This window comes from Daphnia pulex, chromosome 10 (genome assembly GCF_021134715.1).
Source record: "Daphnia pulex isolate KAP4 chromosome 10, ASM2113471v1".
Taxonomy (NCBI): domain Eukaryota; kingdom Metazoa; phylum Arthropoda; class Branchiopoda; order Diplostraca; family Daphniidae; genus Daphnia; species Daphnia pulex.
Window position 1 is genome coordinate 13,172,342 of NC_060026.1, and position 24,518 is coordinate 13,196,859.

The window sequence follows — 24,518 nt, forward strand, 5'->3', positions numbered from 1 at the left end:
AATAATATGCAAGCGAAAAAAAAAATAAACGCAGGAAAAAAAGAGATAGTGTGTGCAACCTGCTGACCCGATTCCATCGTCAATTTTTGGGAGGAGGTTTAGATAATGTAAAAAAATATCTCGTTTTAATCGAACGCCAGATGGCTCTTTCCTTTGTTGGTAATGTCCAATCGTGTCGTCTGCTGGAATTCCAATACATTTCAGTCATTTCTTGTTTCGTTTTAGTCATGGCTCTCCAACTGCGTCGACTTTCTCTTGGCCGTAAGATGATTGATTTACGATTAGCTTTTTATCTGCGTTGTTTGGTATTCAAACGGCGAACTCGCTTTCTTTTGGCTCGCATTATTAGCCTTTACACACATGTGTGTGTGTGACACACCGTTTAACAATTTTCGGTTCTTTCTTGCACAGTCGCCAAGTTCCAGCAGGCCAGAAATGCTTCCATCCTGACATCTTTACCTGAGACCCATGAGCTTTTGAGGAAGACTTGCAGGGACTTTGCAGAGGCTGAGCTCAAGCCAAATGCTGCCCGATTTGACAAGGAGCACCTTTACCCAAAGGAGCAGGTGTTTTACCGATTTTTTATCTCGACAATAACTTAAGAATTTATTTTAGTGTTCTGTTTATTAGATTCTTAAAATGGGCGAGCTTGGATTGATGGGCATTGTCGTCCCAGAAGACTTTGGAGGTGCGGGTCTAGACTATTTGGCTTACGCAGTGGCCATTGAAGAAATTTCAAGGTTTATTTCATTTTCATCATCAACAGTTGGTATTCAATTCTAATAATAATTTTTTTTATTTTTTAGAGGATGCGCTTCTGCCGGAGTGATTATGAGTGCCCACAATTCATTGTATTTGGGTCCCCTTCTCAAATACGGCAATGATCAGCAAAAGAAAGATTGGGTTCAGCCATTCGCTGGTGGAGACAAGATTGGCTGCTTCTCACTCAGCGAACCAGGTTGGGAAAAAAGAACATGCACATCCATTAAAAGAAAAAAAAATAATAAATGAATCGCCTTTTCAGGAAACGGTAGTGACGCCGGTGCAGCATCCACAACAGCTGTCACATCTGCCGACGGAGGCTGGACGTTGAATGGAACCAAAGCCTGGATTACTAACGGTTACGAGTCTGAGGCCACCGTTGTCTTCGCCACCACAGACAAATCGCTCAAGCACAAAGGCATCTCGGCTTTTGTTGTCCCCAAACCCACGCCGGGCCTATCGCTGGGCAAGAAAGAAGACAAATTGGGCATTCGCGGTTCTTCCACTTGTAACCTGATATTCGAGGACTGTCACATACCCAAGGACAACCTGCTGGGCAAGCCTGGATTAGGCTTTAAAATTGCCATGAGCATATTAGGTAACGATAAGTAACAAGTTCCATCATCGTTTGATCGCGTGTCCTGACTGCCCCTTTGAAATAGATGGCGGAAGGATCGGCATCGCTGCCCAGGCTTTGGGTATTGGACAGGCGGCCTTAGACTGTGCCGTCGACTACGCCAGCAAGAGGAAAGCCTTCGGCCAGCCAATTACTAAACTTCAATCGATCCAAGTACGTACAAGATATATATTTTTAGAAAACTAATTTCTTTTTTTAAACTCATTTGTTCTTGTTGTTTCTATCACCAGAACAAAATTGCCGACATGGCCTTACAATTAGAAAGCGCCCGGCTCTTGACATGGCGGGCGGCAGCATTGCAAGACGAAGGCAGGGCTTTCATCAAAGTACTATTCTTTTTAACTAATACCTTTTTTCTATCGCTAAAGATGATTCACTTCGCTTTCCAGGAAGCGGCCATGGCTAAATTGGCGGCCAGTGAAGCTGCAACGTTCATCTCTCATCAGGCCATTCAAATCCTGGGTGGAATGGGCTACGTTTCAGACATGCCAGCGGAACGTCATTACCGGTATCTAACTGCTCATCATCATTTCATCTCCTTTCATTACATATTTTATTTAATTCCAAAACAGGGATGCTAGAATCACCGAAATTTACGAGGGAACTTCGGAAATTCAGAGATTAGTCATCGCCGGCAACGTGCTGAAAGAATATGGTGTTTAGAAATTCGGTGGGGTTATCAGGTTGAAAAAGAATATTACGTTATCAATGCAATTTGTTTTTTCTTCTATTTTACATTACACAAATGGATAAAAAACGCGAATAATAAAAAAAAATGAATTAGATCATAACGATGATGATGTTTTAATCTATTTGATACGCCCTTTGCGCCAAACATGAATGGGTAGCCAATTTGTAACATTTAAAAGAAAAAAAAAAGTTTTGAACATTATTTTGGAGGAAGAGCCAATTGAAAATGTGGAGAAAGGTTTCCTGGGTGTTTTCTGTCTGTTTTTTTTTTACTTCAATTTTAAATTGTTGACTAAATTTATTTTTCTGGAATGTGTCTCTAAGACATCGTGTGTCGAGTCGCGTGATATAAACGCTCCCCTTCGACTTGTTCTCAAAACCACAAAATTTTTTTAAGTGCCGCAGTAATTTCTACAACAGCACACTTCTTCGATCCTTAGTCCTTTTTTTTCTTTTGGTTGACCCATACATGCACATACACCCAACCACACGCACACGCACGCACATCAAATGATGATTTGAAAAAAAAAAAAAAAAAGATTTCGATATTTTAGTTAAAATATTTAACTCCCCCTCGGATGAAAAAAAACACACAATTATAATATTTGAGAGAAGGGATTTCGGGGTTAATTGGAGCTAGCACAAAAAAATTAATAATAATAAGGATCCGGCTTTGGATATGAAAAGAAACGATTTGGCCGAACAGGAGGCTCAGTGGACAACAAAAGCGAAAAAAAAAAGTAGTTTGTAAAGGAGAGAAGAAGTTGAAGAAGAAGAAATAGAATGGTACAAAAGGAGACCGACAACCGGTTTCGATCGATACACTTTTTTTTTTTCGTCTAGTGGCAGGGCGCGAGGCGGGTTGTAGCACTTCAATCAGGGACTTGAGCCTCGAGACGGAGATGGATAAAGTGGGGTGGAAGAAGGAAAAAAAAAGGACCTTTCCGCATTACTTGCTCGATTTTTTTTCCCCCTTCTTTCTTCTCTTTCAAAAGAGGATGGAAAAAAGGGGCGAAAAAGCCAACGGAGGAGCAAGTGAGCAAGCAAAGGAAGGAATAAAAAAGAGAAGAAACACTCGGCGTCTGATGCGGAAATCCCGTAGCGCGAAAGTTACCGACCGCACACATACACACACACACACATGAAAATGACAACGCCTGACGTTTATAGATTCCCCTATAGTGTAAACGCTGACTTGAACCTCCAACCAAACGTGAACAAATTTGGTAATGGAACGTAAAACAGATGGAGATATTAAAGTGAAAACCAAAAAAGATTTTGAAGAAGAAGAAGAGAAAAAGGAAGAAGATGTTAAGAAGTTCCACGAAACACGGGAGGTAATTATTCCGTGACACTTGCCATCGCTCGCCACGTGCACTATTTCGGAGGAGAGAGAGCAGCAGCAGGAGGAATCAGTCCGAATCGGCTTTCATTCCACGCACCGTTCCCTGATTGCGTTGCTAAAAAAAAAGAAACAAACAAAAAGAGAGAAAAAAGTAAATCAATATTCGAAAAACCCGCGCATGATTCATAGAAACTTCGATTCGCATCGTCTACTCTCGCCAAGGACGACACTTGGTGCTAACAGATCGGCCTCATTGATTTCTTTCAAGGTCACACTGTCCGACATTTCTCCCAACACTAACGGAACGCTATTATTATCGATAATGTAAACGGGATAACTTACTCTATCTAATTCTTCTCTCGTTTCGTCTTCCAAACGTCTAATATCTTGCATAGTCATCCCATGCCATCGGTCAAGCCAACAAAACACTTGCCTGCATTCGATAAGAAAAAAAAGAGATTAGAGACAACTTGAACGTAATTGATCAGTCGTATCAGCTCAGCTTTTTACCGATGGAAATTGGTGAAGAGACGCCGTTCGGCCTTCATAATAAAGCTCTCAACTCTGGTCTGAATACCAAACCATTTGAACTCGGCCGTGACTAACTTGTAGCAGGTCATAACCGGATCAACCTATTTAAATATCGTGGAAAACACCTCCGTGATTAGAAACCCGTGTGTTCAATCGAGCATAAAATTAGCCGGTCGGGAAAAACTTACTGTGTCCTGCCACTTGCCGACTAGAGGTCCTCTTCCAGTCTTTTGTGATTTGAATTTAGTTGGATCTTCGTGAGGTTTGTAATCAGATGTTTGAATGAGATCGTTGGCAATATCGATCATAACTACTTCCCGGACTTTCAATTTCTCTGGCGGCAATTCGTGGATCTAAAATGACGACAACAACAAGAGGAGCCGATAAAAATAATTTATGTTGTCACTACAATAAATAGCTTACGTTCTCTGATATGCCCTTATCGGCGTAGTGCATTGTTTCAATGACTATATAAAAATTATCCTTCATGTACCCAGGATTCTGTAATAAATCAAACAACGATTGGTACAACAGAATTGAAATAGGAGGATTTAACTGAAACTTACTGAAATTACTGTCCTACAGTATGGATATGCATTCCAGGCTTCTTCATGGATTTCCAACGCTCCCTTTGGTGCCAACATCCTGATAAAAGCTGGCACTTTGCTGCACAGATTCGCATTTTGAAATTAGAAATGTTGCCAAGAATATTGCGTAGATTTCTTATTTTCTCACCTAGCTAAATGGTAAATTTTATAGGTGTACTGCCCTTTGCTAAATCTACCATTGAGGAGGGGTTTCCCATCAAACGGTTCATTCTTAAGCACTTCAATCCCTTCACCACCGCCTGTGTTGTTCTTTGACTCCTCCGCCACAGCAAAAAGTTGGCCAACTTGGTACTGGGAAAAGTAAAATTTTGATTACGAAATATTCTCTACAACAATTTTATGTTCTCGACTCACCTCTTCTACTGTGACTGGCATCACCACCCGACTAAGGGAAAGGAATAGGACATTTTAATCTGTGTTCGTTCAAGTGTCACTTCTCGTTAACAGTAACCAATTGCAGTACTCATAAAAAAAAAACCTTATTTAACCATCTGAGAAAATTGCTGAGATTTATCTTAGTTAATGAGACAAAAACGAACCCTAGAAATTCGAAACCGAACCACCATGCACGTCAAAGTAGGCGAATTATTCAACTTGATTTCGCTACATGATTACGTTATTGGTTGTTACAGCTGAGCTGATGTAATCGAGGAGGATGATTTATATTTTAAGCCGGTTAACTTACAATTCCTTGATGAACATTTTCTTCCGTTGGTGTGGAAATGATAAAAAATATATTATAATCGGGCAGCAGAAGCCAGACTATAGTCCGCTGACCTAAACTCTCGGCACAGAGACTGTATAGAAGACGAAAGGCCTAACAGTTGCTAAAGGCTGACAGTTGGCCCTGGGAGCCGATGACGCAGGAACTAACTGGGATAAGAAACGGTACTGGTGGGAGGAACGAAATGCCCAGAGAAAGTGCTGAATCCCGCGTTGATCTACGGAACTAATGCGATCTTGCCAATTAATTTTAACGAAACTCTAGAATTGATTTTAATCAACTAAATTCAGCACTGCTGATTGGAAATTATTTAAATAGTTTGAAAGTAAAATAAAAATGAAATTTTTCAATTTCAATTCCGACGATTTCAATGAAACATTGCGATGGGTGGGGGCGGGGTTCGGACACCTTAGGGCATTCGGGGTGGGTGGGTATAATTCGGTTAGGGAAAGGGTTGGGGGATTTGTTTACATTAAAAGGTGTTTAATTACGTAATCGCAGAGTTTAATGTCATAAAAAGAAAGGTACAACCCAGTCGATCGAATCAAAGTGGCATTACATCAGCGTCAACTATTTAAATATTTTATGGAAATGTCGGAATAAAGTCTTATCGAATTCGACGATAACTGGATTTCAACAACATTTACGTAATAAATTTAGTACCGAGACTCAACCGCGGCATTCTCTGCTGTCGATTCGTTCAATCGTCCTTGAGCGCCAACTTTTTGAATGCGGGTTTCTTATCCCCTAGAGTCCCCACCGATGACGTCAAAGCAACTCTCATCATTCAGTCGGGCATTGCCAAGTCTTGATGTGGACTTTGACGTATTAAGAGAAAAAATCATGTATCCGTCCGACTCCAAATGAGGTCGATGGATTTCCTACCCCCGATCTAATTAAGACATTCGACTTTTAAAAAATCCAATTCTTTTTTAAACGACGTCCAAAGTATTGCAAAAGTGTTAATCATTGGCTTCGACACGCCTTTACTCTAAAACTCGATTGCCAACTCACACCAATTACGGTTCAAGGAGGACGCTGAAAATGCGGTCTGGGGAATTAGGATTTGACCGCGGGACGCTAATAGTTAAAGGAGGGGGGATTATTGATCGAATCCAAATGGGATCAATATCAAATAGATTGCACAAAATATAGTGTCACGCGTATGGCACAAAGAATCAAAAGGATCGATGATGGCGTGTGGATCCCTCAAACCTTTCATATCTGTCCGACGTGATCCAAGATTTTTTTTTCCTTTTTTTTGTCCAGGAAATAAAAGAAAAAATCGTCGCTACTCGCCACGCGAAAGTCCGCCTGTTTTGTGGCGCCATCTAGCGGTGATTTTTGGAACTGTTCGTGTTATTTTCGGCAAGTGACACAACGAGTTTGACACACTAGCTGAGCGCAACATTCTGAAGAAGACGAGTAATCGGGAAACACATCGTTTGTCTAAATAGGACAACACATTTCGAGTTCTTCTCTTGCGAGACTGTTTTGTTATTTACGTGAGCCAAAATGGTGTCTGCTTCAGCCGTCATCGTTAATAAACTTCGTCGGCTCCGATCCTGTTTTGCCTTCTTCTGTTTTGCTGGAATAGCCCTGTCATCTTATGCGTTTTATGTCGAGACGAAAAAGGAACACGATGATTCCTACGTGGCCATGTGCGACATCAGCGAGTCCATGAGCTGCTCAAAAGTGTTCTCTTCCAAGTACTCAGACGATTTTCTTGTTCTCTATTTTCTTGCACGATTTCATTATTTTCTTTTGCAATTTTTCAGATATGGCAAAGGATTTGGATTGCTTCAATATGTTCTCGATGAAAACTCACCTCTTATCCAACCCAATCCTGTTTATGGAGCTACCTTTTATGGACTTGTTTTACTATTAGGTATTTCCATATAAGTTAGATTAGAAAAATGTTCACTTACCTTAATAATTGTTTACTTGACAGGACTTGGAAACTATTTATTTCTGGCCAGGGTTCAGATGTTGCTGTGTATCATGGCCAACATTGGATCAGTTTATTTGGGCTACATCCTGTATTTTGTTCTTGAAGATATTTGTGTGGTCTGTGTCTCAACCTACTTTGTTAACTTTGTGTTGCTGATTGTGAACCTCCTTCGCATATCAAAATTGAAACAACTCAGCCTGGAAACAGGAGGGCCAATTCTCCAAACAGGAGGCTTCAACAAAACCAAGAAGAGAGTTTAGAATTTTAAAAACTCAAAGTTGTTGAATACTCAAAAGCCAAAAAGGTTGTGTGAAACAAATTGGTTATGGATTGGTATTGGGGTTATCATGGGAAATGTGTTATTTCTGGTTCTCATTGTTCAGGTGCTCTTTGTCATTCCTTAGTTGTGATGTGATTTGGTTCAGAGCTATAATATAATATATTTGAAATGCACATTTAATAGTTTCAATTGTTACAATTATTCTCTGCTTTTTATATGATTGATATCAGATTTAATTTCAGATCGGAGTGGTACAGAATGAGACGTAAACTATATTGTGCGAAACAAAAAGTTTTGGAAATATCGTAATTAAATGTTAATTGCCTGGTTTAAATGGATATGCATAGAGTATATCAATGTAAAATTGAAATTTTTTAAATGTTGAGCACAATTGAGTCGGCCTTGAAGGGACTCACGGTTTTAGTAGTTTTTAAAAATAACGTCACTACGCTAAAACTACTTTGCCAGTATTAAGAACACTTAAGGAGCGAACAATTTTACTGTAAACCCAAAAGCAAAAGAGAGGATAAAGATCCTTATGGCAGCATAGAGCGGAGTATTTCAAGTAGAGTATAAGTGTAAAAGGAGAGTAAGGATTATTGAATTGAGATAACAAAATTAAAATTATTCTAAGTTTTTACTATACGGTTCACCTGCTGCACAATTAGTCTAGCGGGGTAGAAGGCAGTAGCGCACTTTTTACTCGGTAATATTCTTGGAGTCGTAAATTGGAATAGCTATACAAGTAAACATACAAAACTATAAATTGATTACATATTAAATATATTTAATCTAATTCCATTACCTTATGAAGTCGAAATCCAACTTGGAATGTGTTGCTTGGTATGCAGCCCATGTCCCACAGAAGAAATGGCTAGCGAGACGGAAATGTTCAATTTCGTATAGCATTTGTTTCAATTTAGATTCGCCTACGTCTTGGCAATTGTCAAAGACCTTCAGGTAAGACTGAACCCAATCACGTCGAAAATTCTCGTCGGGATATGATGCCCATTGATTTTCACCTTCATTCAAATGAGAAATCTCGATATTGTATAATTTTTAAATAGTTAAAATAAAATAGCGGATCATACCCGAAAACTCATTAAAGAGATTCGCTATGTCGTACGCTTGATAATTTGGTCCTGCATATTCAAAATCAATAAAGTGTACAACATTGGACCTCTCATCATAAATTATGTTGCCCAACAGTAGGTCATTGTGGCACAACACCAGTGGACTCTCAAATTTCTCCAAATGAGCCATCAACCATTCCAACTCTTGGGTCAATTTGGCTTTTGATGGTAAATTTCTATTACATTATAAAAAATAAAAAACAAATTTTATTGCCAGTAAATGTACTTGAGTTAATACCTTTGCTCTTCTGATTTACCTTCATTACAAGTGTCACCAGACAAAGCTATAAAGGAATTTATTTTATCCCAAAGCACAGATTTATCTTCTACACCTGAAATTTGTTTGTACTTTGTCATTTGCAGATGTAGATGAGCCATTTTTGCTGCAACCAATGGATAAATCATTGGATCATAGCAGGATTGCTCATCTAAAGTTCTTCCCAACAAGTACTGATAGGCATATCCATTGGTAAAAGTAGCATAAATTCTGGAACCAAAACCTGAAGTGTTAAGAAACTATATCATAGTTTTAATTAGCACATGATGAATTATAACACAAAATCAACAGGAATGAAATATACCTGAAGTATTCTTATTTCATTTCTGTGATCTATAATATGTTCAGTGTTTACTCCATACACACGAATTAGTATCGTGTCAGACTGGTCACCATTATGATGAACTCCAATCAACTGATTTGTTATTCCACCTGTGAAAGTCTATATATTTTAACCATGCAGGTATGTAACTTTTTCAATAGCTATAAGCCAACTTATTATTATAGATAAAAGACTTCATTCTCACCTTGAATTTCAATCTGTCAAATAACCAGTTTTTCCTTAGCTGGTTAACCACTTTTAAGGCACCACTGATTAAATTATCTCTATCAATTACTAATTCTAATTCACAGTACACACAATCAGACGACATTTTAAAGTATAGAATCAATTAGGAAAAAGAAAGGAAACGATAATGTTCAAGTCAAATCAACAGTTGTCACCTTGTCACATTCAGACAATAACAAACGCCAAGTCGGGTATAGCGGGTGTTGCAGAACTAATTTCAATCGCGGAAAAATTCAAAAGTTTGTAAATACACAACATCTGTTTGTTTTTTAATGCAATAAATTCAATCGGATAGTCATAGTAAAATGTTTGTAAAGAATTAATTCTCTATCCATTAATGAATGAGAATTGAATTACAGTTGAATCTATTTGGAACCCTTTTATTTTCCAATAAAATAAATTCTTTTGTGAGTCATTTGCCAGTGGACATTTTCATTTTTGGATAACCTTTTTATACGAATTCTCAAAGGGAGGCAATAATTTCCTCCTCCAACATGAAACCAGTGAAATGAGTACCGTAGTCTGCGTTACCAAACAGCGACGCCTCATGCGCCCTGTAATCAATCTGCACCCAGACTTCATCGCCCGATTTTAAGTTCAGCGTCGACTGGAGGTTCAACGGACTCGACTGATTGTCGACCGTGTTGGCCTCTTCAACATGGCCCATACCGCTTTTGACCCCGTTCAAATAAAGCACAACTCCTAACCAAACAGACGATGATGAAGTCGGAAACACGGCCGCCCCCGTGAAAGAGAAGAAATAAGTTCCCGGTCGTGGTGCCGTGAATACCCCCGATGTCAAATTTATGGCATTCCCGTCGTTTATCAAGGCCGAATCGAACGGAATCGGAGTTCTAGTTGTGTCGAACGTGGAATTTTTCTGGGCGTAGAAATGGACGGGCATTGATTTGACGTCGGCGTATCCGATCCATTTTTGCGTTTCTGTAAAAACAAAATAAAAATAGGAATTCAACAGTTAACAGCTTTAAGAACTAAAATTTGCATTTTTTTAAAATTGCGATTTACCATTTCCGGTTTTAGAGTGAAAGTTGCAGTAGACCGTTTCCAAATTCTTTGATCCTCTCACTAAAAATATTCCGTTGATTTGTTGGCCCATTCGTTTCAGATCTATACAGGATGTTGGCATTTGGCTAAAGTCAACAAGGTAACTTGTTTCATCTGTAAAAAACAAAGAACAATGTTCAAAGATGTAAAAAAAAATATTTCGAATATAAGGTTTCATCAGAAGATTTTTAAATGCTTAGTCTCATTTTCTTTGTACTAAATGACACATTCCACTTACCGTCAATTTCCGATGTCGAATATCTTGCGATGCTCTCCGCCTCTCCCAATTCTGTTTCGGTCGCTAATTAATTATATGCAAATAAAGGATCTTAACATTTATAATTTTTTCGAGTGATTCCATATTTGAATGTCTTACAATTTAATTTTGCTGATAAATCGTCGATGGTTTTGCTCAGATTGTTTCTCGTGTTCTCCAACTCAATTTTGGTATTCAGTAACTCCTTCTTAGTCTCTGCTAGAGTTTCTTCGGTGACTTTGATTTTATTTGATAATATCTGCGAAGTTGCATTAAAATCTTTTTTGGTTTCTGAAATTCAAAACATACAATTTAACATTGATCCATTCTTTTTTCTCCTATAAGTACTTAGTCAGATGAATAAACCTTTTAGTTCCCTTTTCAAACTCTCAATTGCATCGCGAGATGATGCCGCTGATTTAATCACATTTTCTGAGAAATGTTTTATCACCGAAGATGTATTCTCAACTATCACTTTGGACTCCGATTTCATACGTCGGGAGGCCTCTGAAATAATAATAATAAAAACAAATATTTTGTAATCTAATTTCAATTAATTGCGCAGTATTGAAGCATTGCGTGCATTACCTTCTCTAATGGCGTTCAGCTCTTTCGCAAATTTGGTTTCGATGTTAGCCAATAATTCTTGTTGTGTTTCTGCAATTTGAACGTTTTAATTAAAGAAATTTGAATGCGTAGAGAACAGCGATGTGATTTTCTTGATCAGAAACTACTGACCACCTATGGATATGCAATCTACCTTGCAAATTTTTGTTCAATTTTTCAACGACGTCCTCAAATACAGCTGTACGATCTTTCATAAAATTCCAAAAAATTAGTTTAAGTAGTTAAATCCCAAATTGTTCAATTACTTGCGAGTTCCTGGATGAAATGCACTTTGGTTTCTTCCAATCTTTTTGTTAATTCTGTAAATCATGTAAATTTGTTCTATTTTTAAATTTCTTATGGCACGTGAAATAATTTAGAATACCTTCGATTTGCATTGTCAAATTTGCTTCACGAGTTATTGTTACTCCATCACCGGAAACAACTACAAATCCAAGTAACATTTTAGTTCCATTCCGAATGTAAATTATAAATATGTAGAATCAGCGTTCCGTAATGCCAGAATACCGTTTTGCAATTCTGAAGAAGCACAGTTGGCCAGAAAAAGAGTTAACGCAACTACCAGTTGACACGAAGAAATCCTCATCTACAAATGACATTTGAAAACGTAATAAAAATAACGCGTGTCAATCCTGATGACAAATAATATAATCTGTTAAATAATTTGTACCTCTAAAATAGAACGACAATCTGCGGTTGCTTCGGCGAAAAGTAGCTAAAGTAGTGACGAGAAGAAATCAGTTGGAAAAGCTCGTCGATGTTTAGCCGTGTTTCGATTTTTTTTTTAGACTACCCATTCGGATTGAGACGTAATGGAAAGAGGCAAAATAAATAAAAATTCGTGTCTTTCGCTCATTGGCTCTTGACGTTAAATGAATAACGTAACTGGGAAATCCCAAGTGCCCTCGACCCTGTAAGAAATCATGATTTAAAATGCTTCTGAATGATAACCTTATACTTGACTTGGCTGCTGATAAGTCATTTGAGACGACTGGACGCCGTGGATGGACGATAAATTTGTCGCATCATGTTTGCCAGCCATCAGGGATAACACAATTTTTTTACCCACCGGGGTTGAAATTTGGGTTGAAAATAACAGTGAATAATAATGAGAAGATGGTTTGGCCGTCTTACCGGTTAGCCGCCAATCGGTACCAATAATCGTGTTGGCTCCTAGCTTCCAGCTTCCTCCATGAAGGGGTACAGCGCGTTTGCTATTATCGTATCAACGAATCCTAATACGAGTTGTTCAGACTAAGGATCATTACATTGTCTTCCAGTTATCTTAAGAACCTGGAAACACATCAGACAATTCTTAGAAGACTGGAAAATAACTGAGACATGGATACACATCATACAATCTCACACCAAGTAAATAATTTCCTTAGTCTATATTTTCAACTCACTGGAGCTTCAACAAAGGGTGCGGCAACAAGGGCTTCCAAATTTGGCGAATTAAAAATTATTCAAAGTATAGGGAGTAGAGAGACAGACTCTCTAATGCTATAAAGATGTTGTTTATAGGGGGGTACCGGGGCTTCACCAATGATTCGTCACAAATTCAAAGTTCTGTTCCCGCCACTTGGCAAAAAAAAATTCGGTCAACATTTTTTGCTCAATTAAATAAATTAAATATAAAATAAAAATAAGGGGGAACATAAATGAATATTGATGTAAATGTTGAAGACTAAGGTAATGTGTTGAAATGTGTTACCTTTGAAATGAAAAGGCTAGATTTCAGGGCGATTCGATTAAAGTAGTTGAAGATGTTCAAATCAGGGATGTGTGATGCGACGGGTTCAACCGCCGCGAAATTCTTTTTCTTGTCTAAAGAAAACCTTCCACCCAAAGCACCTACCCACTATCAACTTACCTACCACTCATCGCTAGAAGGTCCAGTGTCCTGTCATAAAATTTTAAGAATGTTTAACAGGTTTAGCAATGCAAACAACGTATAACAAGATGACGACCACAAATCAAATTCTTATGGCTATTAAAATATTTTATTCATATACGAATCAACAACTGGGATTGTCCGACGAGTCATCAGACACGAGGCATTTCATGCAAAGGAACCATAAATATAATATATACTAATAAGGACAAATTTTCAGACAATCAATCACTTCACTCGCGATTTCTTTTGGATTAAGTCTGGAAATTATTAGACCTCGAAAAGATTCAGCGATACCAGAACAGAAGACTTACTCAATAGAAAAGACACTGTTCCTTGTGTGCGACCTATGCGCGAAGTGTCTCCTAAGAGTATGGAAGAAATCATGATTAGGAAAAAACAATCGTTAAAAAGGAATCTAAAAAATACACGTGATAAATATGAGGATGGAAGCGTGAGTGGGTTGAAAGAGACACAAAGACTGGAATTATTATTATATGTTCTCTTATAGATCCTAATTAGTCGGTAAGGTTATCATCGGAGCCGCGATTCAATCTCTGGCGTACTCCTACTCTTTTGGAAGGCGAAGTTCCAGATTGGGGTTGTTTTTCTTCGTGATCGGCTTGTTTCATCCAGCACGATATCTCATCTTTGTACATGAAGCTGAGGAGAACATCTTTAGTTCGTCGTCGGAAACCAGTGAACGTTACTGAAATAGGACGGATTCCTGGCAAATCCAGCGTCACTTCGTCTAAGGTCCGGAAAGGCTCCTGTTTACGTAGTCGAGCAAACCAATTGTACCACACTTTTCCCCTGGACTTTTCTTCGGCAGATTCTACCGCAAGGAGACGTTCGTATTCTTCGGCGTTCAGTGTAACAGTTTTCTCAACCAAACGCTTTTCTAAATGGCAAAACAAAAGTTCAAAAAACGATAACCTTCTGATAAAGGGTTCAAAACATTTTCTTACCATCTTCTTTAGTCATTTGTTCTTTATATGAAATTCGGAACATGAACCCGTCGAGAACCGAAGCCACAACGATGGATAACAGCATCATTATTGTGAGGTAAAAGCACATAAAATAAATGCGGCTCCACTGGGTTGTAGTCAGCGCGTAGCCTTCCATGATGATGTACCAATTATTGATGACCGTAAGTTCGAACAGTGTCACATAAGATGAAATGACGTTTTCAAAGTTATTCAAATAATAATAGCCGTTCGAAGACGACCCATTTTCATAACGGAAGTTGGCTTCAACAGTGGAATTTCTATAAGATAAAAAAACAATACTGATATGTAAGCCAACAGGCAATGCAAGAATAAAAAGGACTTACTTGCAACAATTCGTGAGATCATACTCGGCGAAAAGTTCCATTCCAACAATTGAATAGGCGTAGTAAAGAATGAAGAACACGATTCCGGCACACAACAGTCGTTGACCAAGGATGAATATGGTACCAAAGACATCGCGATATCTCTTTCGTAGCTTGAACAGACGCAGAATCCTACACGAAACATTTTTAAATTTCTTTCGATGATTACCACATGATCAGTATTTGAATTACCGCAAATGTCTGGCGACTACCAGAAAAGACCAGTGACCAAGAATTTCCGCCGCTAGTCCAATCAAAGAAACTCCAGTAACAGTAAAGTCAAAGCAGTTCCAGCCGGAGGTGAAGTAGTCGTGAGAACCCATGCCGAAAATTTTTAGACACGCTTCAAGCGTGTAGAAAGATACATATGCATAAGTCTCCCAAGTGACACCTAACTCAAGGGGATTGCTCATGTGGACCGAAATAGCAGCAGTTCGTGTCAACATCAAGATTCCTCCCAGGAAAATGACCACAGCTAAATTTAAAAAATTGATTAATGGATCTTCATAAAGTGCAGAATAACATAAACCTAACAAGACTCACAAACAAAATAGTCGAAGAAGTTCCAGGTAACCAGTCGATGTACTTGCTGTGCACAATAGGCCAAGGTCGGAGAACGAAGTCGTGAAAACCAAAATGGTTCTTCATCTCTCACACGCCACTTCGTATCTAAAACATCGTAAATGTGGTAGAACTCGTTTACGTCAATAATGCCAGATTCTGACGTATTCAAAAGACGGAACATTAGGTAGACCTCTCGGTAGGCTGCAGAAACAAACGTTAAATTAGAAGATGGATTATGCTTAAATTGAAATGAAATTTACTTCTGGACGAGTCGACATGTCGCAAGAGACCGCGGAAATGTTGCAAGGTAATACCGAATCTATTATTACGGCCAAGCAATAGACGGAAGGCATGCTGGGCCGCTTTTCGCCTGTGCAGCAGTAATTGTTGAAACTTATTTTTCTCCATACTCGAAAACGATGCGTAAACAGCCGCAAGCAACTAAGAAATTGAACACTATTAAATGTTTCTATACAGTAGTATGATTTTGTTATGCTTACGAGATTCATCAAAAAGTACAAAACCATAGAGAGGTATGTGATGAAAAAAACACACGACCAACGAGTCACTGCGTAAGAAGGCATCATCACGTCGGGAAAGCTGAAACAAACAAAATATACTATTTTAATTTTGAGTTTGGTGGAATTTAAAATTTAGTTATTACTTCGCCGTAGTCAATAGAATAAATAAAGATATAAAGGCCTGCTGTAAGGTGCTAAAGTATGGGTCATTTACGTTCGAGCCGAATAAATAAAAACCTAAAACACTGTAGAATAGAATCACAAATAGTAATAGGCCCAACATATCAATTGCGGGAGGCATTGACTGCAAAACCTGTAAAACGAATCGTCGAAATTAGAATTTGAATAAATTCTTTGAAAGTCGATTAAATTTTACCTGACGCAAATATCTACGTACGCCACCAAAGTGGTGATTATCAAGAAGGAAGATGGGCCGAAGGGCACGTGTAACCCTAAAGTGGGAACTTTGCCGGACCAGAACCAGGATGGATTCAGCTATCATTATCAAGAGTGTCACTGCCTTTAAAGTAAATTTCCTGTATGAAATACTTATTGCAGTTTATTTTTTACAAAATAGACCTACCTTCACCATAGATCTAGGATGGTGAATGAATATCTTGAATCCCACCCAACGGAATTTCATGATTAGCTCAACACTGACAATGACCAGAGCCGTGAGTTCCATGCTGCTATGTACACCTACTGGAAGCTAAAACACACAAAAAAAATATTTTTGTTGTTGTTTTGTCGAGTTGTAGAAGCAACATGTCATAATTACACGAAAGAGTGGGTTGGCTGGTTTCTCTGTGAATGTCAGCAGGATCAATAACAGAGAGGCAGCAAAATCTAGGGCATAGTACCACTTGTTGTGCACAAGGAGGTATGCAGGAAGTGCTTCATGGCATGAGGGATGAGAGGTCAACTTATCGTTGTTGATTCCCTCTTCCAAGAAAATAGCTGCCTCTCTATAATTTAGTTCCCAGCTTTTTGTAACTTCGACTAAAGGAAGACGTTCAATTGCTGGGAAGGAGTGGAGCTCTGTGAACTGCAACTGAATAGCTGATTCCCCCACTGTGCTTGCTGTCCTTGCAGTGTTTCCTACTTCTAAAGGAACATCACTTTCATCAGCTGTAAACAAGAAATAAAACAGGCGTGATTAAGATATAGCCCAAAGGTCAAAGATTTGCGTACTATTACTACAAAAAACTTAAAATATTGCAACACGCTAACTAGTTTGAGCTGGTTAAAAAACCGCGAATTATTAGCCCACCAAGCTCCCTTTTGTGTGTAAACAAAACAGCAAAGTAAAAATTACCTTCTTCCATAATTTGTATTTGAATAATCTGACCATCAGTGGATATTATCTTGTCGTCCTCTCCCATCCTGAAGACGCGTGATAATGGATAAAACACGTAGTCAATAAAATAAAATAAATCTTAAGCTTCAGATTTGAGTTGTAAACACTACAGAAGACAGTACAAAGTTAGAAAACATGAAGCATAGTGCCAAACCACATAATTTTCGTTTCTATTTATTAAAACGAGTTTAAAAGTATTGAAGTAAACGAAAAAAAAATTTATTTATTTATTTTTTTCAATAGAATGAAGTTTTATGCTATATTCTTATATTTAAAATCGTCAAAAATTCAAAGAGTTTACTCGGATTCGCTGTCGGCCAGTTATGATTCTTTTGATCTTGCAACGCAGTCTGTAAGGTCCATTTCCACTCCTCCGTTCTATTTTTCAGCATTTTGGAAGTAAGTTCTCCGGTAGTTTTGATCAGAAATCTTCTGAAACATCCAAATCCTCATTTCATTTATATTAGTCTCAGTGAAACAAGTAATTTTTGTTGTTTAGAACTCTAGTCAATTTCATTTATGTTAGTCTTCTTTATCATGTCGACTTACTCGACGAAGTACAGACACATTGCTCTCCTTGTCTTTCTGCTGTCATTTTCTTGCATTCTCAGTATCGAAAAACATAATTTATTCTTGATTTCTAACTTTAGCAATGGAGGTCTCCAAGAAGAAACCAGCTGCTGGAGTTCCAGCTGCCAAAGAGCCAGCCCCGACTTTGGCCAGTGGAAAATACACATTCTCCAAAGCCGAAGCTCTTCGCCGCTATCTATCGAGGAAGCAGGCCAGGTCTGGTAAACGAGTTTCCAAAGTTAAGCGTGATGAGGTAAGCTGTCATGTCAATTGATGTTAAGTGTTCACACTTTTAATGGTTGATTTATGTACATGTTCAGCAAAAGAAGAAGCCCAAGTTTGTTGAGAAACCATTCAGCAAGGGAACCAGGATTGTTAGCTTGAAGAAGCGCCCCAACAACTACCCCTGCAAAGACCAGTGTGTACTCATACATTCTAATTGACTATTAGAATTTTGTGCTTATGTGTTTTATTTTCCAGTTCAAAGCCTAAATCAAAGGTCCAGAAGAAGCATGGTGCCCCTAAGGTTCGCAAGTCTCTTCAGCCTGGAACAATTCTTATTCTGTTGGCTGGTGTTCACCGAGGAAAGCGTGTGGTACTCTTGAAGGCCTTGAAATCTGGTCTTCTTTTGGTCACTGGTATGGTTATTTTTTTTTTTTTACTTTTGTAAATGTTGGGTTCATAATTCTTAATTTCTCAATTATAGGACCATACAAAATTAACCGCGTTCCCATCCGTCGTGTCCATCAGAACTATGTTATTGCCACTAGCACTCGTCTAGACATCAGCAAAGTTAAGATCCCAGAAACCATCGACGATGCTTATTTCCGCCGTAAGCGTGAGAAGCGCGCAAAGAAAGCCGAGGGTGACATCTTTGCCAAGAAGAAGAAGGTATTTCGTTTTTTTTTATTCGTAATAGGATTTGCGTTAACAAACGTATTCTATGTAGACCTACAAGGCATCTGCCACTCGCAAAGCTGACCAGATCACCGTCGACAGACAGCTGCTCCGATCCATGTTAAATTCGTTGGGTGGAGCTGAGCGTAAGGTTGTTCTCAATTACTTGAAGTCACGCTTTGGTCTGTCCACCGGCCAATACCCCCACACGCTTAAATTTTAAAGTTGAATTGAGTGTGTATTTGGAGACAGTCGTCAATAAACGATTTGACTGTGAATATATTTTACCTTTTTTTTTAGTTTAAAAAGTTAAAATCGAAAGGAAATTTCTTGTAACTAACTTTCAACTGTTCCAACTCTGTGTTGCATCTGCAATGAGTAGCCTATTCTTATTACTGGAATGATTTCAGTTCTATTACCATGTTACTTATTAAATGTCATTGCATTATTTGAATAGCATGCAAACATTTAGAACAGATTTCTTTGGCAAAGTTCAATTTATTAACTTCCACACCGAGAAAAATAACATGACCCAAACCATAAAAACTCGGCTGAATTACATTTTTATTTCAATGCTCTTCATTTAATGGGAACATTCTTAATAATTTTAGTCGTGATTGAACCACGTTCAGTTTGCAAAGCATTGCCTTGCCATTCAGCAATTCCATTAACACTAACACGCAAATCGCCCTGAAGTGTTTCCCACACTTTCTTCTTTGGGTTAAGGACAGCATCAGGTTCACCTGTCTCGTAACTTTCCACTCGTACTCGGTCTCCCGGCTGGCTACCGGCAGGTGCATCAAGTGGTTCACATTGACGGGGTTCATCACTACAAACGAAAATGCACGAAACGTGATAAATGTGCATTGCCGTCTAATACAAACAAAGATTTACCTGGAAGCACAAAGGACCATTCCTGCAGATTCAATACCCTTCATCTTGGCAGGTTTCAAATTGCACAGAACAATAACCATACGGTTGAGCATTTCAGATTGAGGAACAAAATTAACAAGGCCGCTTACAATTGTACGGGGCCCTAAAGGCTCCCCTGTTGTTCAAATTGTAATCAGAAATTAATTACTGAATACTAGAAGATATTTAAAATAAAAAGGAAAAATTCGTACCTAGATCGATTTTTTCAACGTACAGATTTTCAGCTTCCGGATGTCTATTAACTTCAACGATCTTGCCCACTCGGATGTCGAGACGATGAGGGGCAACCACATCATCGACAGGAGCAGACTTGGACCCCTTGTCCAGAGGAGGATAAGCGTCTTTAACCAATTTGACCAACTCAGGAGCTTCAAAGATCTTTCGGATCGGCTCTAGCAAATCGTTAAGCTGCAATTCAACTGCCGTTTTTAAATCACCCGGATGAAGCAGCGATTGGGAAAAATCTGATTCCATTTGCTCGTAGGACATGTACTCAACGTCACCGCCATTTTCAGCACCTCGTTTAATATGAAATCCTAGCATAGACATAAAAACGAAATGAAATTACCATATTTATCGAATTTGAAATAAGACAAACGGTACCTTTGCCAGCGTGTAGTGGAAACAGAACATATTTTGCAAAGGCCAAAACACCGTTGTTTTCAACATTGCCTGGTTCGCAAAACGCTTTCTTCATCTTCTTTTTAACGCTGGCGGCAGAGTCAAGTAAATCGATCTTGCTGTCTTCCTCCGATGATGACATCTTAGCTCCAGTTAGACCAGGGACTTTAAAATATAAACGTTTTAGTAAAAATTGTTGTTTTATAGAAAGGAAAATAGATTAAATTACTCATTGGATTCATGAGGTGAGCCCGTTTTGCATATCCTAACTGAGGCAAATATTTGTCGGCATAAGTGAAAATTTTTCTTTGATCTACACCACCAAATTGTGCATCTACTTTTAGATATTCTTCATCCAAAGCTTGCAGACCTAATAAAAATACAACATTAACATTCCCTTGGGTATGTGAATATTTGTGTAAGCTCCAATATATTTACCAGGGTACATTAAACCAGAGAGCAAAGGATTTCCTACTTGCTTTACTACTTCAGCTCCAGCTTTTTTAGCATCACGCTCAGTTACTAGAGAGGATAATCTGTACATATCCAAGGTGTATTCCCTAGTGTAAAAACATTTAAATTTGAGTATTGATGGGAATTCACTAACATAAAGTACTGTTACTTACTTAGTGAGTTGATATTCAGATCCTTTGACAAATTTGAGTTTATCAAGTGGAACCTTCAAGGAAGTTAGCATTGCTTTAATAGCATGTTCATAGTATTGAGTACGGAGAGCAAGCAATTCCCAAGGTGCTTTCATGTTATCAAGGTAGGCATGAAGATCAGCAAATAAAATAGTGACCTAGAAAACAGCATGCCAGCCAGGTTGTTGGTGACATCTCTAATTGTTGGAACACACAATAATGCTTTACCTTACCTCACATCCTGCTTTAAGAAAATCCCCTATCTTACTCATGGGCAAGAAGTAAGCCACATGAGGTTTTCCAGTCGTGGCAGTTCCCCAGTACAGCTTCAGGTCTCGTTTAACAAGGATTTCTGTAATTTTGTCTTCACCGAGTACCTCTTGTAGATTACGAGTAATCAAATTTTTCTTCTCTGCTGGTGTCATGATTGATTCTTGGTTAATGGATCCCATTATCTCTGCTGATGCAATCTATGGAAATACAATGTTTATTACTGCTTGCACCAATCAATGAAAAAAAAAAGAACTAGAGCAACAACTTCAAATTCTGCAGAAAAAATAAGAAATTTAGAAAAAGAAAGTAGTTATCACCAAAACTTTAACAAAAGAAAACCAAGGCTGACTATATTATGTTTTTAGGCTAAGTAGCACTTGACCTGACAGGTACAAAATGACAAAACATACCTCAACTTCTTTTATCACACTACCGACACTGTGGTATGAAAATCAAATGAAGTAGAATCAATCTGCTTTCTAATGAAATACGGTTACAACATGTGGCGTAACACGAAAGAGTGTCGGAATCTTACAGGAAGGAACCAAGGAAGTGAAAGGTTACAAACGAAAAACCGTGGAAAAACCGAACGAGGATGTGAGTGGTAGAGCACTTTCGAAGGGTTTGGCAACCACTTTTTATCCGCTGCTATAGCCTAGATACCTTTGTGAACCATATTTTTTAAAATGCTCCAATTTTGAAAAACAAAAAAGTATTTTTGAAAATAATAGTAATAAAAAATATATATAACAATGAATTTGGTGTTATGAAGAAGTTATTTATTTCAATAAGAATTCTGGCCTCTGGGATGACCAAATTAGCAACTATTTCTTCAATCAAATATGTAATTCAATTTCAATCAGTAATCAAAATGCAAAACTATATTCTTAATCAATAATAAGTCACAGTCTGACGTCAATTATTCTCGAATGCCTTATTATGAGGAGCGGAAAATACAAAAATTAAACTCAAGTTCAGGTGATGAAAAAGAATTGCTGGCATAAAAATAAACCCCAAGAAACAAGTTTTCCATTCACTATCAATCTTCAAATCAACAACACAATATGGTACGACATTTTTGAAATTTCTTGACATGATTGAGATTTCAAAATAGAAAACACAAATTATGAGCAGTTAGCTAGGTAGGAGCACAATGTTTGGGTGTTCTCTTCTAATTGTGCTCTTAGGTTACCTATATACTCCTTTGCTTTTTCCAGCTCTTTCTTCATATTATCTAATTCGAGGTTACAAGACTCCAAATCAATTGTCTTTTGGTTTAATTGTGTTCTCAGAAGAGCTACTTCAATGACACAGGTTTGACGATTGCAAATAATTCGTTCGGAATCGGGGAGAATGTAATCACGTCCATTATTAGTTTTTAATTGAAGTACTTTTTCCGTGGCAGGATTATTGCCCTGAGGTAGATTCCAAGAGGAGTCTGAACTGTTCTCAATTTTAAATGGGGTAGCAGCTTGCTCAGCCGGCTCAGCGTTGGGGACTTTTGTAACCAGTTCTTTGGGACTCTGTAGAATTGTAACCAGTTCCTCGGGGCTCTTTCGAATAGCAGGCAAGGCTGGGAAGGTATTGACTTGAACGACATACATGCATTCCCCGCTTAAAAATGGAATGCCTTGAACGGATTGTCCCGGAATCGTTGGAACTGTTATTCCCGTAGACAAAATGTTTTGTTGATTCTGGAGAAGTATCGGCATTAGCAAAGTTTCCTGAGGACTTAAATCCTTTTTAGAACTGAGATACTGGATGTGCGACTTGTTGTTTTGCAACTTCTGCAAAAAAATAGATAAACATAAACTGTAATTCAAAACCCAATTATAAATAATCGTGACAAATAAAACGCGAATACCTGTAATTTTTCATCAGACAATCTGATAATCTGCACCCTGGACACAACTCTGACACTCCTTGATTTGGCTTGACTGTTCGGAAGAGTATTCAAGACTACCGTTTGCGGATTAGTTACCGACGGGATGTTTACTCCATTGGAAACAGAATGTAGAGGCGTCTTTGTGAGAGGTTTAAAGGTGTTCGCCTGGACATTGCTGTTTTTGACGGCTGGAGCAATTTGATTATATATTTTAATAATCGGCAGGCCACAGGTTGAAGGAGTTGACACTTGTTTCGTAAGTTCTATATGTTCCACGAACTTATTACATTCCCTTTTCTTTGATAGAGCGATCACTTTAGGTCTAGTAGTTGCTGGAACCAATGTGGAAGGAACAACGACTGGTTGTAGGGAGCTTAGAGAGGTGGCAACCACTTTCTGTTGTTGTTCGACTCGTGGTAAAGGTTCCTTCATTAACTGGGGCATTTCAGAATCATGTATCGTAAGCGAAACCGTCGGACAAATGGAAGGGCTTTTTTTTTCGATTGAATCAGTCTCCTGAGCAACAGGCTTTTCACTATTTGCTGCTGCTTTTCGAAAATCATGTAACGTTTGAAGATCATCATGAGATAAAGTAAGCCCGTGCTCAAGAAGCGTCTGATTGACGTTCGTTTCGACTCGGTTCAAAATTAGCATCATCTATTTAAAGAAATATATATGGTTTTACTTTTAAATGAACAATATAGTAGTTTGGGGTTCATACTTCTTTTCCATTGTTAGCTCTAATGATATCTTCCATTTGGCGTTGTGCTGCGCGGACACTTGCTTTTCGTTGTGCGTCAGTAGTTTTTCTTCTTGACTTGTCGTCTGGTGTTTCTCTTTGCCGTGAATTTGCAACTCGTTCAGCTTCCATGGCTCTCCTTTTAGCAGTCTGCTCTGGAGTTTCTTTTCTGCGAGTAATTCTCACTCTCATTGCTGCTATTGCTCTCCTTTTTTCCGTCTGCTCTGGAGTTTCTTTTCTGCGAGCAATTTTTACTCTCATTGCTTCCATTGCTCTTCTTTTGGCAGATTCTTCTGGTGTCTCTGAAGCTCTTTTTTGCTTCTTTTGTGCATTCATTTTAGCCTTTTGCTCTTCTGTCAATGGTTTTCTTTTAGGCATTGGTGTCCTCCTGAACAAAAATAAAATAATAACTGAAACAAGAAAACAAACCACAGGAAAACAACTTCTATCTACTAGCAAAAGAAAATTTAAAATTTATTTGCATTGACAAACAATTTTGGAGAAATAAAATAAAATTTCCCACCTCAATATTTATTTCATCAAGTTATAAATTCTTACAGTAAGCTATATGCTGTTCATGAAAAGAGTATATTCGTTGTGTTCCTGGCAGGAAGTTAACTTTGGCGTTTGTATACACAGTAATTCCGACGAAGCTCCATTTATCTAGTGGTCTTTTGGTGAAAGACGAAAAATAATGGCGGCTGCAATGTCGAAACAAATGAAAAACGCCACGCGGGAAAAAGAAGTTTTAAACTGTTAATTCTTCAAACCACTTTTACCGAAAAAGGAAAAAT

General features: G+C 38.3%; 9 protein-coding genes across 12 annotated transcripts; 3 read left to right on the plus strand and 6 right to left on the minus strand.

Moving 5' to 3' along the window:
* Positions 1-139: 139 nt before the first annotated feature.
* On the plus strand, positions 140-2,190 carry LOC124203602 (short-chain specific acyl-CoA dehydrogenase, mitochondrial-like). 2 transcript variants are annotated; one of them, XM_046600299.1, is made up of 9 exons: positions 140-261; positions 412-566; positions 631-740; positions 807-958; positions 1,025-1,360; positions 1,425-1,552; positions 1,630-1,725; positions 1,789-1,907; positions 1,972-2,190. In XM_046600299.1, exons 1-9 carry the CDS (start codon positions 141-143, stop codon positions 2,060-2,062), a joined length of 1,308 nt encoding a protein of 435 aa, XP_046456255.1. In that variant the 5' UTR covers position 140; the 3' UTR covers positions 2,063-2,190. The 2 variants fall into 2 exon arrangements, with proteins under 2 accessions (XP_046456255.1, XP_046456254.1); XM_046600298.1 differs by having other exon boundaries at positions 1,630-1,907.
* Position 2,191: 1 nt separating this feature from the next.
* Positions 2,192-5,630, minus strand: LOC124203610 (phosphatidylinositol transfer protein alpha isoform-like). The gene is made up of 9 exons (XM_046600317.1): positions 5,259-5,630; positions 4,928-4,958; positions 4,701-4,864; positions 4,532-4,631; positions 4,389-4,466; positions 4,154-4,318; positions 3,945-4,066; positions 3,777-3,867; positions 2,192-3,549 (listed from the first exon to the last, which is right to left on the minus strand). The coding sequence occupies exons 1-9, from the start codon at positions 5,273-5,275 to the stop codon at positions 3,502-3,504; spliced, it is 816 nt and encodes a 271-aa protein (XP_046456273.1). The 5' UTR covers positions 5,276-5,630; the 3' UTR covers positions 2,192-3,501.
* A 1,037-nt stretch (positions 5,631-6,667) lies between these two features.
* LOC124203614 (vitamin K epoxide reductase complex subunit 1-like) lies at positions 6,668-7,708 on the plus strand. The gene is made up of 3 exons (XM_046600321.1): positions 6,668-7,006; positions 7,076-7,185; positions 7,249-7,708. The coding sequence occupies exons 1-3, from the start codon at positions 6,813-6,815 to the stop codon at positions 7,506-7,508; spliced, it is 564 nt and encodes a 187-aa protein (XP_046456277.1). The 5' UTR covers positions 6,668-6,812; the 3' UTR covers positions 7,509-7,708.
* On the minus strand, positions 7,669-9,701 carry LOC124203605 (ethanolamine kinase 2-like). 2 transcript variants are annotated; one of them, XM_046600306.1, is made up of 7 exons: positions 9,466-9,677; positions 9,243-9,380; positions 8,900-9,177; positions 8,620-8,837; positions 8,462-8,550; positions 8,334-8,402; positions 7,669-8,265 (listed from the first exon to the last, which is right to left on the minus strand). In XM_046600306.1, the coding sequence occupies exons 1-7, from the start codon at positions 9,589-9,591 to the stop codon at positions 8,158-8,160; spliced, it is 1,026 nt and encodes a 341-aa protein (XP_046456262.1). In that variant the 5' UTR covers positions 9,592-9,677; the 3' UTR covers positions 7,669-8,157. The 2 variants fall into 2 exon arrangements, with proteins under 2 accessions (XP_046456262.1, XP_046456261.1); XM_046600305.1 differs by having other exon boundaries at positions 8,334-8,550; positions 9,466-9,701.
* Positions 9,702-9,926: 225 nt separating this feature from the next.
* LOC124203603 lies at positions 9,927-12,662 on the minus strand. The gene is made up of 11 exons (XM_046600300.1): positions 12,125-12,662; positions 11,962-12,040; positions 11,819-11,878; positions 11,700-11,753; positions 11,588-11,641; positions 11,416-11,484; positions 11,194-11,334; positions 10,948-11,118; positions 10,810-10,872; positions 10,533-10,685; positions 9,927-10,448 (listed from the first exon to the last, which is right to left on the minus strand). Exons 2-11 carry the CDS (start codon positions 12,038-12,040, stop codon positions 9,970-9,972), a joined length of 1,323 nt encoding a protein of 440 aa, XP_046456256.1. The 5' UTR covers positions 12,125-12,662; the 3' UTR covers positions 9,927-9,969.
* Positions 12,663-13,435: 773 nt separating this feature from the next.
* On the minus strand, positions 13,436-17,304 carry LOC124203592 (two pore calcium channel protein 1-like). The gene is made up of 12 exons (XM_046600284.1): positions 17,121-17,304; positions 16,584-16,933; positions 16,389-16,514; positions 16,182-16,325; positions 15,949-16,118; positions 15,785-15,884; positions 15,545-15,725; positions 15,264-15,485; positions 14,913-15,195; positions 14,682-14,852; positions 14,317-14,615; positions 13,436-14,249 (listed from the first exon to the last, which is right to left on the minus strand). Exons 1-12 carry the CDS (start codon positions 17,185-17,187, stop codon positions 13,867-13,869), a joined length of 2,496 nt encoding a protein of 831 aa, XP_046456240.1. The 5' UTR covers positions 17,188-17,304; the 3' UTR covers positions 13,436-13,866.
* Positions 17,305-17,502: 198 nt separating this feature from the next.
* LOC124203611 (60S ribosomal protein L6-like) lies at positions 17,503-18,907 on the plus strand. The gene is made up of 6 exons (XM_046600318.1): positions 17,503-17,643; positions 17,813-17,985; positions 18,053-18,150; positions 18,213-18,370; positions 18,439-18,623; positions 18,682-18,907. Exons 2-6 carry the CDS (start codon positions 17,815-17,817, stop codon positions 18,850-18,852), a joined length of 783 nt encoding a protein of 260 aa, XP_046456274.1. The 5' UTR covers positions 17,503-17,643; positions 17,813-17,814; the 3' UTR covers positions 18,853-18,907.
* A 269-nt stretch (positions 18,908-19,176) lies between these two features.
* LOC124203599 (tyrosine--tRNA ligase, cytoplasmic-like) lies at positions 19,177-21,783 on the minus strand. The gene is made up of 9 exons (XM_046600296.1): positions 21,511-21,783; positions 21,061-21,297; positions 20,810-20,985; positions 20,622-20,743; positions 20,413-20,553; positions 20,166-20,348; positions 19,754-20,098; positions 19,524-19,677; positions 19,177-19,458 (listed from the first exon to the last, which is right to left on the minus strand). Exons 2-9 carry the CDS (start codon positions 21,277-21,279, stop codon positions 19,209-19,211), a joined length of 1,590 nt encoding a protein of 529 aa, XP_046456252.1. The 5' UTR covers positions 21,280-21,297; positions 21,511-21,783; the 3' UTR covers positions 19,177-19,208.
* Positions 21,784-21,857: 74 nt separating this feature from the next.
* On the minus strand, positions 21,858-24,436 carry LOC124203597. Of its 2 annotated transcripts, none has more exons than XM_046600293.1 (4): positions 24,283-24,436; positions 23,707-24,112; positions 22,965-23,642; positions 21,858-22,887 (listed from the first exon to the last, which is right to left on the minus strand). In XM_046600293.1, the coding sequence occupies exons 2-4, from the start codon at positions 24,100-24,102 to the stop codon at positions 22,225-22,227; spliced, it is 1,737 nt and encodes a 578-aa protein (XP_046456249.1). In that variant the 5' UTR covers positions 24,103-24,112; positions 24,283-24,436; the 3' UTR covers positions 21,858-22,224. The 2 variants fall into 2 exon arrangements, with proteins under 2 accessions (XP_046456249.1, XP_046456250.1); XM_046600294.1 differs by having other exon boundaries at positions 24,248-24,430.
* Between the last annotated feature and the right edge of the window lie 82 nt (positions 24,437-24,518).